Below are 16,113 nucleotides of genomic sequence, written 5' to 3' on the forward strand. Positions count from 1 at the left end.
ATGGCACCATAGCAAGGGTAAAAGCAGGTCAATCCCTTGCATAACTTACCTTGATTGGCCCAATGGAAACAGAAGGCCCCAGAAAAGAGAGAAGCATCTGGCAGTAGCAAATTGTTTTATTTTATCTTTCTGTGGAAAGAAACTAATTTTAAATAAGAACCAGAGCATTTAAAGAATAAATATTTTTTTAAAAGCTCAATATCTAGGTAAGAGCAACTCAGCTCTATCAAGAAACCAAGAGCTCTTTGCTGTTTGGAGACTGTAAGAAATAGAAGAAGGATCACAGAATTGTTTCTCCACCACCAAGAAAGTTTTGAAACTTGTGTTGTCCCTAGATCAAAAGGTCAATGGCTCAGTTATTTAAAGAGCTCCTATAGGCAGAGCCAATATCTTGGGCCAGACACTTCTGAATAGTTTAAAACTACTGATTTTACTATAGAAAATAAAGAAGAAAAGTATTTGTGATAAATCTTTCTATTCTTAATTAAAAGACTCCTCCTTTCCCTTCCTGACTTCCATAGATTCTGAACTCAATGATTTTTTAACAGTTATCAAACTAAACAAAACTAATTAAAGAAAGATGATATTCAGTACTCTTGATTACCTCCATGTAATATACATCTAGATTTCTGATGACTTATCAAGACTATTATGGAGAAAAACCCGCTAATTAAATTTCACATAGTGACTTAGTTACTCTCCCTGATTAGAACACTAGGAACTTAGCTCTAACAAGGTCACTGAGTTAGCACTCCTGAAGCTTTTTGAAACAATCACTCCTATTCACAACTTATATAGAAAGAGAAGGGACAGTTCATCAGTAGGAGTGAAGAAAATCAACAAGCACTTTCTCAATTCAAAATAAAAGTGTCCTATAGAAAATTAGGAACGTGGAACAGGAAAATGCAAGAAGCCTGTTTTGGTATCAAAAAAATGTATAACACTCAATTTCTAAGGCAAACACTTAAAGCTGCTGATGTAAGGTTTACTGTTCTTACATGGATTTACTTCAGTTGGGTAACCCACAAAAGACATGGTGAAATGAAGAGAGTTTCTAGATTTACAACTAGGGCATAAGACCAAATTGACTAGCTTGAAAAGATCAAATAAGTCAACTGAAAACATAACCTTTAAGCTACCAAAAAACTGCTATTCAAGTGTATTTTGTCAAAGCAGAAGTGATGAGCATTCTTATGTGGACCACAGCCTCAATACAGTCAAAACTCTGGTTACTGTCATAATTCAATGTTTCATTTCACTTGAAACCTTTGAATACATTTTTTGGGGGGAGTATGATTCCTTGACTTATTTACTAACATTTATGCATAATTTAAATGATCACAGTAATTCAAATATAATTTTAAAATCCGTCTTACTTGTCCCATTGGAGGACCTCCCATAGGGGGCATCATTTGCTGCATCATTCCATGAGGTACAGGTTGCATATTTCCTCTCTGACCCATAGGGTGCATTCCCATGGGTGGATAATGCATGCCAGGGTGTCCCATCTGAAAAATAGTGTTAGTAAAGAAAATATCAATTAACAATAAAGTCTTCCCACTCCCAAACCACTAAGAATGATATCATTTAAGTGAAGTGGTATATTAGGTGAGAATGAAGACCTTTTAGAGAGATTTGCCCATTTACACAATGTGGACTTTGCAAAGAAGCAGAGTTTAGAGAAAAAAAATCGCCTACTCTTTATGGATGATAAAAAATGACGACAAATAATTAATACTTTAGTTAAATTACTGTACTAAAATATAACTTGCCAAGGAAATGAATAACCCATTTTAAGTTCAGTTCCGGGGAGAGAGAATTATTTTGCCTGCATACCAAGACCGGCTTCTAAATTTTAAACCAAATTATTCTGTCTTTACAAAAAGAGTTACTTTCAAAGATTCAATGAATACTACAAAGATTACCTGTGGAAGCTGCTCTAGCGGCAAACCTGTCATTCCCCCCCCAAAATCTTACAAATGTTGATCAAAAACATCTGTCTCTGACAAGCTATTGAACATCACTTCCAGCTCTAAAAATCAATGTCTATGATTGGCTGGTCACTGGGCAAGCTAATATACAGTAAGTCCAATAAAACAGTGCTTGCTTTCCCAAAGTTCATAAAATCAAAATTATTTATTTAGGTCACGAAAGTGCCCAATGCCTAAATTATCGAAAGTAACCATATACTTGGCAACTCTACCCAGCCTTGCTCACTCCTTTCCTTTCTTTCATCTCAAGTCACATTCCTCCCTTCTCTACTCTGGCAAAATCAGGCCTGCACTCCCAAAGCCGATTTCATCGCCCTGATGCCAACACCCAGCCGCCGGTTCTACCCAAAGCTCTCTCCTCCATCATCGCCACAGTTATACCCACCTCCCAGGGACCCACATCCTTTCCTTTGTGCTAGTCCGCCCTCCATTTCCCTCCCTCAGAACCAGATCCCGCCACCTCAGGCCTCCTCCTCTGTCCACCTTTTTTTTTTCTTCCCCATTGGGAGAAGGCTTCCTGTCTCTTTTTTCATTGTGCCGCTTTTCCCCCGCCCCACCGCTCCCTTACCGAGGGCCGTCTCCTCAGGTAGCCGTCCGCAGAGGCCCATGGGCTGGAGCAGAGGCTTGAGCTGGACAGTCTCCGCTCCCCGTTCCCGGGACCCCGCGGTGGAGGGCGGTTCTCCATTTCACTCACCATGAGGCCTCCACGCTCGGCTCCCGTCCCCGGCCTCATCGTCGGGCTGAGGCTGCTCCGGCGGCGGCCGCTGCCGCTACACATTCCAACAAGGAGCGATCTGAGTGGCTGGCGCCCGCTGGGGCCAAAGGGTAGAGGCTGCCCGGAGCTGCGGGGCGGGATCAGCGGGGCCAATAAGCTGACTGGCTTCCCCGCCGTCCAATCAGAGCGCGCCGCTTGCACGCAGCTCTGCGGCGATTCGCCCCCGGCCTCGGCCTCGCTCGGCGTCGCCTGCATGGAGGGGGGGAGGGGGACGGAGGAAGTTTCTGCGCCGAGTCCCCCGCCGGGAAAACTCCACCAACTTCCCCCGGGGAAGACAAGAGTACGTAGGCCCCAGCCTCCCGGGCTTAAAAGCCACCTCACCCCGTAGGGGGAGGGGCAGTGGGGGGGCTGCCGCCTTTACCCCCCACCCGAGTTACGCACGCCCCACAAACCTGAGGCCGCCTGGGAGCCAGGAGGGGGGGAAGCAGCTTCTAGCGTTAGCGGTGGCTGGGACAGGATGCGCGCGCGCGACGCTCGAGGTTGGGCGGGGGAGGGGGGGAGGTGAAGGGGAGGGAGGAGGGAAGAGGAGGGGGCTCGAGGACGCGGAAGGCACCGGGTGAGAAAGCGCGAGACTCGCGGAGCGCGCGATGGCCGGGGTAAAGAGGGGGAGCATGACGCTGTGCTGCGCGAGAAGGGAAATGTGGCAGTAGGGAGAAGATTGTAAGCTAAGTAGAGGGGTGGGGAGAAGCGGTTTGACAAAGGAAGAACCGAAGTTCGTGCGCTTAAGATGCCTTTTAGGCGGAAAACGGAGAAAGTTCTCTCGCGTAGTCAGGAGGGGAGGACGGGAGAAAAGCTGACTGGCTGGGGAAGGGGTTTCGGGGGGGGGGGGGTGCGGGACGGTAGCAATGGCGGCGGGCGCTAGGACCAAACGCCAGGATTGCGGCGTGGGACGGGCCGTCGAGCAGGGACGCGCGCGGCTTGCCTGTAGGCTACGCGGCGCCAGTGGAGGTGGAGGTCTTGGGGCTGGGACCCGGTACTACGAGGGGAGGGGATTGTATTCTGCGAGGTGCTCGCCTTCCCCATACTCTCCCCCGCCTTCTCCCACTTCTCATGTTTCCCTCGCCCACCCTTCTCTCGCACTCCCCGGGTCGAATTCATCCTCTGATGTACTTTTTCCGAGCGCTTCTGCCGTCTGCTACCCTCCCTGGGGGTGCACCCCCCCCCCCTTCCTCGGCCTCCGTTGGTAGACACCCAGGAGCCTTCGGGGCGCTAATTGGTCTAGGGGAAGGGAAGGGAGGAAATCCCTGAGCTTCCGGGTTCCGTTGCCCGTTTTCCCGCCATGTCGTTCCTGGCTAGCGGGAGCAGCTCAATTCGCCTCCGCCGCGTCGGCCCTCCTTCCACCCTAGTCCTTCCTGCCATTGCCTCTCCCTCCCAGGGTGGAGGCAGTTGGGGGGAAGGAGAAGAAGACTACGAGGATGATGGGGGAGACGAGGTGGTCCGGGATCTCCGAGCGGAGTTCTTCGCCAACACGCCACCGCCTCAGCCCCACAAACACAATGGGGTCACTCCAGGGTTGCCCGAAGCCTCTGGAGCTCCTCTGGGCAGGCAGTGGCCAGTGCAGATCCTCTCTGTGGTTTGTTCTCTTCTCTTCGCCGCCCTCCTTGCTTTCCTCCTAGCTATCGTCTACATGATCGTGAAAGGTACTATAGCTGCAGAACTGGGGAGGAGGAGGGCTGGGGTGAGGGGGGTGGTAGGTGTAGAGGAGTGGGGTGCAGGCCTTGGGTAAAGGGCAGGTTAGGATTTCGTTTTACCACTTAGCCAACTTGAGCAGGTGGTAACTAAGAAGGCAAAAGACAGCCCCTGCTTTCCAGGACATTCGTTTCGTGCAGCAAAACAACATGGAAACAATTAGATACAAACAAGTCCATACAGGTTAAAGGAGGAGGGGGTTGTTGTGGCTCTGAGCGAACTGATAAAAGACTTTTTGTCGAAGGGGTGATGTGGGGTCTTATGCTTGGATATCCTACAGTGATTGGCATGATGATTTAATTCTTCTGAACCTGCTGCTATCTCTATTACTTGTAGCTGCTGTTTTTATTTTTTAAGGAAATAAAGGAGCTTTATTTTTCTGGTCACCTTTTTTTCTTTTATATAAGGCAGAAAACCAGTCAAATGGAAGTGCTTGAGTCCGGCCTCTTTCAAGTGGCTATTTATTATTGACTCTAACAGAGAACACTTTGACCCATTCCGGATAAAATTAGCAGTGGAGATTAAGTAGAAGTAGATTGATAATGTCTCACTCCACTTCAAAATCATTCCTCTCTCTAGGATTGTTTCCAACACAAACATACTATCCCTACTTAATCCATTACTGCCTAACATCCATCTAATTTTGCTTCCTTCCAGATGCATTCTCCCAGTCTCTTCCCCTTTGTTTGGTTATGGACCTGTTAGGACAGTTATTAGCTGAGACCTGGACTCTACATCAGTTACAACTGTACCCTTCTCTTTACTTCTAGCCACCACCATACCCTAACAAATTTAGAGTTGCTTCCTTTTTTTATCTATTTCTGTCTTAGTTATAACTCTAAGAAGGACAAGGACTAGTTAAACAGTTAAATGACTTGCCTAAAGTCACACATCTAGGACATGTCTGAGGCCAAATTTGAACCTAGGTTTGTAGTGCTCTAACCATTATGCAACCTACCTGCCCCTGAAGTAAGATCCAAATTGGTTTTCCTGATATATTTTCTCCTGTCCTTTCTACACACAAGTGCCAAAATGATTATCCTGAAGTGCTAGACTGACCATGCATGTTACTTCCCTACAAAAAGTCTTTGTAATTCCCCATTAGTTATAATAACAAATTCTATTTCATCATATTCTTTTTGTGGAAGTTTTGTAATATAACAAGTATATCTGTTTAGCTTATAAGAAAATGTACATGTTAGAGATAGGTGCTCAAATTTTTTTATTGATAAAAGTTGTAGGATCAAACACAGTTGGAGGCCCTGATCTGAACTTAGGCAATTTATCTTATCAATGTCTTTTTCATCAAGTGAAGGTACTACCCTATTTAGAAGAACCCTTACAGGAATATTTATAGATATATAATTTATGTTTTTAAATGTGAAATAGTGTATGTGTATATCACTGTAAATCAAGTCAATAGTTTCTGTCATGTGCCATGGATAAATATATGTGACCAAAAACAGCATGTTCTCTCAAAGAGTTCATAGTCAATTGATGGAGACAGCATACAAACAGCTATGTATTAACAGAATATATACAAGATAAATAGGAAGGGAAACCTTAAAATTGAAAAATTGTGAAAGGCTCCTTCTAGAAAATGAGACTTTAACTGATACCTGAGGGAAGTTAGGAGGCAAAGATGTAATAAAAATTAGGAAAATGCTGTTAGGAACCCGATCCAAGATCCACTTTTTCCTCTCTTTTTCCATGATACCAGATGGAAGACATTGCTCTCTGATATCCTGCCATTTGCCATATAGAAAAGACAATTTAGCAGACTGGTTGAAATTTTCTCAATCACCAAATAACCCTTTAATGTGATTTTTCAGTGCTTATTAATTTCCTGACTTAGGTTAAAAGTTATCCTTATCCTGAGAGTTCAATTTTTTAAAAGTTACTCTAACTCATCCTCATCTAATCAGTTAAGAAGTTGTGAGAGCTTGCAGAGGCAGAATTTTGTCATCTGTATGCTTCCCTTTTCCAGTCACAGCTATTCACCTCTCACCTGCAGTTTCTCACCTCTTGATCTTTCACACTGAAGCCAAAGTGATGGTCCTGAAGCACAGGTCTGATCATGTTACTCAAAAAGTCTATGCCTCCTTTCTCTAGGATAGAATAAAAATGTCTCTAACTTCAGCTGAGCTTCCAAAAATATTACATATCCTGTCCTCAACTTTTTTTTTTTAAACCCTCACCTTCCATCTTAGAATCAGTACTATGAATTGGTTCCTAGACAGAAGAGTGATACAGGCTAAGCAGTGGGGGTTAAGTGACTTAAGTCACAACTAGGAAGTATCTGATGCTGGATTTGAACCCAGGACTTCCCATCTCTATGCCTAGTTCTCTATCCCCTGAGGCAGGCAGCTGTCCCTATACCCCTTCATTTTTTTTTTTTATCTAGCCAAACTGACCTCTTAACTGTCCTTTACATGTGACATTCTATCTGAGCCTTTGAGGAGACTTTCCCTTATATCTGGAATGGAGTTTCTGTTCCTTTGCTTCTCAGAAGGCTTTTTCTGATCAGCCCCCCAATATTACATTGTATTTGTGTATACATATTTTTCTTACTAGAATGTAAAGTCATTGAGGGCTAGGATTTTTTTTTTCTAATTCCAGGTTTCAAAAAAAATATCCAGGTTCCTTGTTCATTTGGTGAATAAATGTTTGTTGATTGATTAGGAATGAATTTTTTTTTCAATCTAAGCCTTCTTTTGTATTTACAGAATTGCATGCTGAAAATTTGAAGACTGAAGATGGTGTAGAGACTGGTTTATTAGGTATGAACAAAATAGGCAATTAGCGTACTTGATTTTTTGCTTTTTCCCCAGGCATGAAGTTTCCTGTGCAAATAAATCAAGGTTGGGGGACTGCACCAAATGAAAAAACAAACAAACATAAAATAAGTTCTAAAGAGTAGTGGTGGAATTTAATCCTAACTTATTTCCTTCATTTCCTATTTACCTTGTATTTTAAAGGCATTTTATATTCATCATTTACTGTAAATGGACACATTTCTCCTTCCCTAACAGCAGAAAAATCCATTACTATTATGTCACTGCGAAGTAGAAAAATTATTCCATATGTTTTTGTTAAGCAGTATTAAGAATAATGAAATAAAATCATTTGAGAGAGTAGTCTAGGTAATCAAAGTGCACAGCTGTTCCTACCATTTCCTCGAATGAGTTGGCTTTTTATCTGCTCTAGCTCCATGAGCTCTTTTCTTTCTAGGCCGTTGAACTGCTGAATTTGGCCAACACTGAAATTGGAGGAGTTTGGTTACTTTAAGGGGAGGATATTCCTTACCTTAATCTATCCTGAATGTGATATGGAAAAATTGATTTAGAGCCAAGACAGGGTCCTCTCCAGACCATAGAAACATTTTACTAGTGTTACCATATAAAATTCATCTACACAAGCATAGATTATGAGGTACCAACCCTCTTCTGAACCTCAACCTTGAATACCATACAAAAGAAAAAGATGTAACTTACTATCTTGTGGGAAATTTAGACTAAATGCTTACCAGAACTTGCAAAAAAACAAACTTTAATCCTTCCCTGAATCATCTTGGCCTATTTCTAAGGATTTCCTTTGGTTTTGAGCTAAGCTGCTCCAGCTCTAGGCATTAAGGCTGTTTTGCTATATTATTAAATATATCTTTACACTTCTACAAATTTCTGGAAATGCTGACATAGTAAAAGTGGTCTGAAGCATATTTACTAGCCATTTAAGTCTTATTCTATCTTTGGGAGAAGTTGGTTTTCTGCCATAGTGAACTGATAGCACACCTTTGTGACTTCTGGCTAGTGCCACCTTTCTCTGGGACCTGTTTTTATTACATTACTAATCTCTAATAGCTGGTCCTTTGTCTTCCTTTTTTAAAACCCTGCCTCTTTTCAGTTGTCCACCAAATTCTTTTATGTTGACTGCTACTTTTTAAGTCATTTATAGTATCAGACCAGTTTAGCCACACCCTGACAGTAAGAAATAATTAAGCCTCTTATCTGTGGCCCATTTCCCATGTATCTTTACTTAGGTCTAGATCCAGGAAGTGGTCTTTCAAAATCTTACTGTCACTATTTCGTAAGTAGTAACATAACGGTAAAAAAAGTAAAAGCAAAAAAAAACCCAGGAAGTTTATTTAGAAAAAAATTTTTATGACAAACTCGGAAGAAAATGGGCTAGAATGCTGATTTTGGACGTTATTAGAGTTACAATTAAGTTTTCTTTAAATTATCTCAATAATTGTATTTATATAGCACTTTGAAGGTTTGCAAAGTATTACATATTTATCATTTAGTCCTCACAGCACCTCTTATGAAATGTTGGTACTGTTATCCTCACTTTTCACATTAGGAAAGTGAGTCTACAAGAAGTTTAATGATTTGTCTGATGTTCATTCAGCTTTTATATAACTTGTCTTCTTGACCTCCAAATCTAGCATACGAAGATGCCACTTAGCTATGTGACTATGTACTAGACTTGTTAATAGGACAAAATAGATATTGGGAAATGCAACTCTGGAGGATTATAAAATGACTGGAAAAAAGTAGTGAAAACAATTTACCTTCTAAATAGTATTAAATTAGAATATATGGAATTAAAAGGTTATTAGAGATGTGTGGGTGTGGGTGTTTATATGTACAGCTGAAGCTTGGGAGGATGTATGGGGCCCAAAGAGAGAAGGAATAAATTGTTAATAAATATGTATCTATGGGTTTGTACGTTGTTCCTTCAAGAAGGCATAGCACTTTGGAACCAGAACTTCAGTCATCAAAAAGCTATGACACTTCTAATCATTTATGATTTATGACACATAATCATTCTAATCAATGCCATTTATTTGTTTTTGGTGGATTTTTCCAAAAGACTTCTTACAGTTTATATCACAGTGCAAAACTTAATAAAATATCTGTTAGTGTGCAAAATTGGTGTCCTTCAGTCTCTAGTATTTTTTCTGCTTTGTAAAAGCAAATAATTAGTCTTTGAAATAGCTACTTAAAGATAGGCTATTGCTTATAGAGGTGTGTTAGATATTTCTGGAAAGAGAACAAAGGATTTTGCCTATCAGAACTTTTGTTTTTTTATTAAATAAATTGGCATATTCCTTTTTATATTTTTGCTTTTAAAACTTAGCAACTACGGGGCAGCTAGGAGGCTTAATGTATTGAGAGTCAGGTCTAGCAACCTGGGTTCAAATCTAGTGTCAGACATTTCTAGCTGTGATTCTGAGCAAGTCACTTAACCCACATTGCCTAGCTCTTATAGCTCTAAAGCCTTGGAATCAAAACACAATATTGTATTGAGTATTGAGATGGAAGGTAAGGGTTTTTTGTTTTGTTTTTAATTAAGAAAAAAAAAACACCTTAGTATGTACTTTGCCTTTTGATAAGGCAGGAAGCACCCTTAAAAGGCTTTCGACATGGTGCGTGATATATGTTAAATTTCTATGATATTCCATGACAGGTGCAACCACAAAGATGAGATTATTCATCAGTCATCCCTGTATTAGCATCAATCAAGGTATAAGATTTATTCAGAAATGTTTACTGTTATTGAGGCTGTCCAGAGAAAAATGCAGATAGGATTTTTCCTCTAAATATTAAGGTCCTCCGACTGATCCTATTTGTAGACCTCTGCAGTAAGACCCATGGTCATCCCAGAAACTGATATATAACTTACATAGGGTAACCCAAATAGATGAAGAATACCATCTCAAATGAATCAAAATGATAGCAACCAATAAATGGTCTATGATCTGTTACCAAAAGTGAATGATACTTAGGAAATGGTATAAAGGGGCTAGGGCATGTGTAATAGGAAGAAGAGTGGGAAGACAAATGAACATCTTAAATTGTGGTAACTTAATTAACTTTATTAATGATAATTTTTTAGAATTTAAGGAAGACTGCATATTAGATGATTTGTGAAAGTACAGGCAAAAATCATAGGAAAAGACAAAAAAGCTATTATGCATTAGTGGAAGTAATTTCTGCATTGACAAGATCAAGGATACCAGGCCTTATCACCTTAATACATGTAATCTTGGTCTCTTCCCCAAGAAAGGGTGCCCTTCTGTTTTTGTAATCTTGAGAAATAGTTTTTGGTCTTCGTTCCCATTGAGAAATTTCTCACTACAAAGAAAGTCAGATTCTTCAAAAAGGTTCTCTGCTGAGTTGCAAGGTCACGATTTTAAATACCATGTATTCAGAGAGAATTTAAACTATGGCTCTTTAAAAGCAATTTCATCTGTATACTTAATTGTATTGTGTCAGGGACTCCTTTAATTGCAAATATAATTAAGCATATAGGTGAAATGTTAATGATTCTATATAAACTATCTGTATTCTAAGGAAATGTATTCATATGGAAATAATTGTGGGAATATCCAAATGATTAAACATAGCCATCTATACTATTTATTACTATGTGACTACTTTTTTCCCCCATGAGTTGATAAGATTTAAAGATTAGATGTATATTTTTTCACAAGTTACATAATTTTCCAAATTCTTTTACTATTTAAAGACCACGACGTCATACATTTTAGTCTATAACTACTGCTTGAGTTCCTCAAACCTCAAATTAAAACAAAGTAATTATATTTTTAAAGAATGTATTTTTTTAAATGACCTAGTATTCAATGAAGCTCTTTTTTCCCCTCTAGAGAGCTTGAAGGTATGTCCCATTGTTGGGTATCTAAAGTGTTACCTCTACTACAGTTCTGCTACCTAAACTCATAATTGTTTTCTCCTTCCTTTAGAATCAAACAGGTTAGAGATGAATCAAGTCATAAACCTCTAGTTTTATTTTACAGCAAAAGTTCCAGACCAGAGAATTTAAGTGATTTGTCTGAGGTCACTTAGAAAGAGTCCACGTGTGAATTAAATCTAGTGCCTCTCCAAATCAGGAGCCCTTTCTGATATGTCACTGCCTCTAAATTTGTAGGGTCTCCTGAGATTCATACCTAAGTTTTCTAATAGGCAAGACAAGATTTGTCAAGTGTATCATACATGAACAATAATTGATATTATTTTTGGTTTGGCCAAGTATCACAATTTTAAGCTACAGCTATCAAAAAGTGAAGTATTATGTAGAGATCTGTCTTTTAACATTCCAAAGTAGTTTGTCTGAAAATGCTGTATTTCCAATACTGATGACGTGACAACTTTTAGAAATTATATGTATATGACATTATCGTGTCTTATGTGATATGTAAGATAGTATTGTATAATACTTAAAGTAGTGCCCTCTTAGTGATAAAGTATTTTTCCAAATAGAAATTGCCCTCACAACATGAATGCAAAAACCAAGGATTCAAAAGGTAGGGCCATATTGGAATCAGGGGAACTTAAGTGTTTTTCTTGTATTTGTAACCTACACTTTGCTTATCATTTCTTAGAACTGGCACCAAGGGCAAGGAAATGTTTACAAAATAATTATAAAAGATAGTTCCTGCCCTCAGTAGTCTTAGAAAGCAGTCATTAACAACAGCACATATTTACATATTGATATAAAGTATATGAAGTGTAACTCAAAAGTTTCAAAGTTTGGTAGTGTAAAAGAAAAGTCACTTTATAACACTATGCCTTTAAAAATGTACAAATTGTTAAAATCACATAGGTACCCTGGGAACTATATATTAGCCTTTATATTTTCACATATAAGATGGGCCTAGTACTTGAACTCTAAAGAATTGTATAAATGAATTGCCAATATTTGTGATCATTAGAAAATAAGGCTAAATTGCTTAGCCCTGAGCAGTCAGGGAAAGTTTCCCTGAGCAGAGAAACTTGAATTCCACCTTGAAGAACATGCAGGTTTTAAATGAGCAGAATTAAAGGGAAAGTGAACATGTAGTCTAGCACATGAAGAAATAATACAAGTAGGCATCTGAAGAGTTAGCCAAGGTTGTCAAGATATTTTATTTACTCAAATTCTCATTTCTGGATTCTATAAAAATTGACTACAAGATATGATTGAACAGATCCCATATACTACAAACCTAAAAGCCCAAATACTGAAATCTTTTCAGAGACATATTAATTATATTAATTGGTAAAAGTTCAATCCTTAACCACTATTCAAAGCAGAAAGGGAGCTATGAGAAACATCAAGGGACTTGGTAAAAAAATGTAGTGATAAATGGAGTTTGATGGGTTGAATTGATCCAGATTATAGAAGGCATTAAAAACAGTATAGAAAAATTTCGGCTGTCCTATAGGAAGCTATTTTAGATTCTTTATGAATTAGGTTGAAACAATGTTTCAGGATTGTATGGGAGTGATAGGAGACTGTTAGTCTAATTATGAGTGGAGGTATTATCATTTTAGAGTAATAGAAGTAGGAACTGAGTGAAGAGTAAATCCAAGATATATTTCAGAGGAAGAAGCCAGACTTGGTGACAGAAGGGAGTTAATAGTTTGTGTCCAATGACTGTGAATCAGTGTTTCTAACTAGCTTCCCAATTTAATTGGATAGTTTTTGTATTCCAGAAATCTAGTAAGCCTCCTGTTCCAATTTAAGGAGGTCTGTATTGTGTGGTTATGGAATAGAAAGTTAAAATTTCATTTCAAGAAATGAAAGTAAGTCATATTGAGGTTAACTATTTGGAGTTGAAAAAATTAAATCTTGTCTTTCATATAGTTGGAAGGACCGAAATTCTTGCAGTATATGTTAAGTGACCCAAATAAAAATTAATCCAAATAACATAACTTCCATGTACTGGTAGGGTAAGCACTGAAAGTTTCCTGAGGATGTCAGTGAGATGATTGAGAGATGGTGAGATGCAATGGAGCTCAGTGAATAAATTTCTGGATTTAGGAAAGGAAATGAGGGCTGGGGTTAAAAATAGGCTGAGTAAATAAAAATGTGAAAGCAACTAAATTGAACAAAATCTACCCAAACTTTTTTTTATCCGTTAGCTAGGCAACTGAGAAGAGGTATTGATTAACTTTTTGCTATTTTTAATGCTAATTACTGGCAGATGGGGTTTGTTAGATTCTTTTTCTAAATTTGTCTTTTTTTTTTTTTGCCAATTGGCAAAAAAGTCAAGTGTATTGTAGGGAAGTTCTTGGAGATAGAAAAAAATGAAAATTTAAGAAGTACGAGGTAGAAAAAAAGTCAAATGAAAATACAAGTTATTGGCATTGAGATAATAGTTTTTTAGAACAAGAAAGTGACCTTAGAAAGTTATAGAACCTAATCCCTTCATTTTATACATAGGGATGTAAGATCGAGAGAGATTGTCACTCCCATTGTCACAAGAAGATAGAAATGAAATTAGGATTTAACCCACTGTATCTCACTTTGTCAAATCAATATATGTCAAATTAATTTGATAAATCTATGGAAAATAAGTTGAGGAAAGGATCCATTTAAGAAATAAAGTTGGAAAAATGTGCTAATATAGAATAAGCTTAGGCTCTCACTTTTGATGTGTTAAATTTCATCTTCTTGATAGTGTTAACTTATGGAAGAGAAGATAATCTGTCAAATACTGTGAATGAGGTAAATCCAAGATGCTGTATTTAATAAAAATTAAATTTCTGTAGAGTAACGATCAGCATTAAAAATGGTGTAATATTGCAAATATAACAAAAACAAAATCATGAGACTGGTAAAAATAGTAAAAGGCAATCTATAGTTCTTAAGGAACTATTTTCAATTTACAAAAGGGAACAAAATCATTTTTTAAAACATTCTACCTCATAAAATGGGAATAAGTATTATATGATAATTTTTATGGGGCAGGTCACCAATATACTCCCTAGTCCAATAATGTCATTATTTGGAATATGCCTAAACTATCATAGAAAAGAGAGAAAAAAGTTATAGCAACATTGTTACTACAAAAACTGGAAACAGCTAATATTCCAATGTTAAATAATTGAGTAATGGCTGAACAGATAGTTATAATTAAATATGATCTATATGTGAGATGGGTTTTTTTGTTTTGTTTTTGTAAATAGCCACATAAAATTGATGACTAAAAAGAAATGAACCAAATTTATTTAATTTGTTATCTCTTAATACCTAGCACAGTACCTTGCACTTAGTCAATTAATGATCAATGAACATTAAGTGTTTGTGTGCTAGGTATTGTGAAGGACTGGGAATACAATGAGGAACAAAAGAATCCCTGCTCTCAAGGAGCTAACAGTCTAATGATAGAGATAACAACGTAAACAACTGTACAAACATTACAAAATAATCTGTCCACTGATAAGAGAATACACTGACTACAACTATTTTTTAAATGGATATGCTTTATATAGAGATGAATAAGTATTTGGGGCCTTTTATGAATTAATTCAACAATAGAATATAGTAATAAATATCTGTTAGCATTTAATTGTAATTGAAAATTCCTGCAAAAGCAGTCTTCAGTTACCAAATTTAGACTAAATAGGAGATGGGACTAGATATGTGATTTCATTGGTGGAGGAAATTTTAAGTCTCCTTTTTGCCTGACACAGATACAAAAAAAAAAAGGAAAAAGATAGTTACTGCCTTTGAGGAGTTTAGGATCCCATGGAGGAGGCAAAAGGCAAACAACTGTACCAACAGGCTATCTATATACAGAACAAATGAGAAACACAGATGGAGAATGACTTCCTGTAGAAGGCCTAAGCTTGATCCTTAAGGAAGCTAGGATGTGGAGATGATGGAGAGCCCTCCATATATGGGAACAGCCAGAAAAAAAGGCCCAGAGTAGAAATGGAGTGCTTTGAGGAAAGAGACCAGTATTACCGGATGAAAAAGTGTAAGACAGGTAGGCTATGAAGGACATGACAATAAAGGATCTTGTGTTTTAACCTGTAAATTATAGGGAGCTATTGGAATTTATTGAGGAGGTATGATAGGGAGGTATGCTCATATATGCTGTTGAGGAAAATCACCTGTGGTGGCTGAATGGAGGATGAACTAGAGTGATTAGAGATATAAACCTCAAATTTCCTTAGACTTATAAATGTTGGAAATTTCACCATTGGGATATTTCATACTTGGAAAATTTCTTACTGATAGTCTATTGGAATGGGAACCCCATTGGCATGGGAGGTTCCTTCTCTTCCCTTCTTAAGATTACTTTAGGACAGAAACCCTTTGCTGAACAATGGAAAGGACTTTGACCTATGCTTAAGCATAGAACAGGAATTTCTTTGAGTCTTGATTGATTTTAGAATTGATACAATGGAGATACTTGGAATAAATCTCCACCCTATTCAGTCCTAATAGGATTGAGTAAGGGCTGCAGCCTAGATCAAAATTTAATTATTCCAATCTCTACCATACTCAAGTTAACAGGATTTAGAAAGGGCTGTAACAAAGGAGTAAAGATTTAATCATTTGAAAAATATGACCTTCAACAGACATGTGCAAAAGCCAGAAACCTCTGGGCGGTCCTGGGTTAAGCGAGAGCCTCCATTGACAGGGAAATTGATGAAGAGTGATTGGTAGATGTGAGGACTGAGGGGAGGCAACTTGGATGGTGTCCTTAAAGATAGGAGGGTCTGGAGACTGGAGGGGGTTGAGTTTTTTGGTCGGGGTGGTTCCTGGGCTCTGAGGAAGCTTGCTCTGAAGGAAGCTGAAGGTGGGGGCCTCTGAGACTGTTTCTCCATTTTGGACACGTGAGTAATAGGGACTGATCTCTTT

General features: G+C 38.6%; 2 protein-coding genes across 14 annotated transcripts in view; one reads left to right on the top strand and one right to left on the bottom strand.

Moving 5' to 3' along the window:
* The window catches only part of PRPF40A (pre-mRNA processing factor 40 homolog A), a 57,698-nt gene extending 54,476 nt beyond the window's left edge, over positions 1–3,222 (bottom strand). For 3 of the 9 annotated variants that reach the window (XM_056793872.1, XM_016433634.2, XM_016433633.2), the window contains exons 1-2: positions 2,560–3,222; positions 1,377–1,508 (exon numbers count right to left, since the gene is read on the bottom strand). In XM_056793872.1, the coding sequence (XP_056649850.1) occupies positions 1,377–1,508; positions 2,560–2,961 (534 nt within the window). In that variant the 5' untranslated portion in view covers positions 2,962–3,222. Of the gene's footprint in view, positions 1–49; positions 130–1,376; positions 1,509–2,559 lie in introns of those variants that run through there. The other 6 variants (XM_056793874.1, XM_056793873.1, XM_016433635.2 and 3 more) reach the window with 4 other exon arrangements.
* A 218-nt stretch (positions 3,223–3,440) lies between these two features.
* The window catches only part of ARL6IP6 (ADP ribosylation factor like GTPase 6 interacting protein 6), a 100,532-nt gene continuing 87,859 nt past the window's right edge, over positions 3,441–16,113 (top strand). For 2 of the 5 annotated variants that reach the window (XM_007494169.3, XM_016433637.2), the window contains exons 1-2: positions 3,612–4,406; positions 7,182–7,235. In XM_007494169.3, coding sequence (XP_007494231.1) covers positions 4,046–4,406; positions 7,182–7,235 — 415 coding nt within the window. In that variant the 5' untranslated portion in view covers positions 3,612–4,045. Of the gene's footprint in view, positions 4,407–7,181; positions 7,236–14,936; positions 15,170–16,113 lie in introns of those variants that run through there. The other 3 variants (XM_056793875.1, XM_007494171.3, XM_001372835.4) reach the window with 3 other exon arrangements.

The sequence above is a fragment of the Monodelphis domestica genome, chromosome 4 (assembly GCF_027887165.1).
Source record: "Monodelphis domestica isolate mMonDom1 chromosome 4, mMonDom1.pri, whole genome shotgun sequence".
NCBI lineage: Eukaryota > Metazoa > Chordata > Mammalia > Didelphimorphia > Didelphidae > Monodelphis > Monodelphis domestica.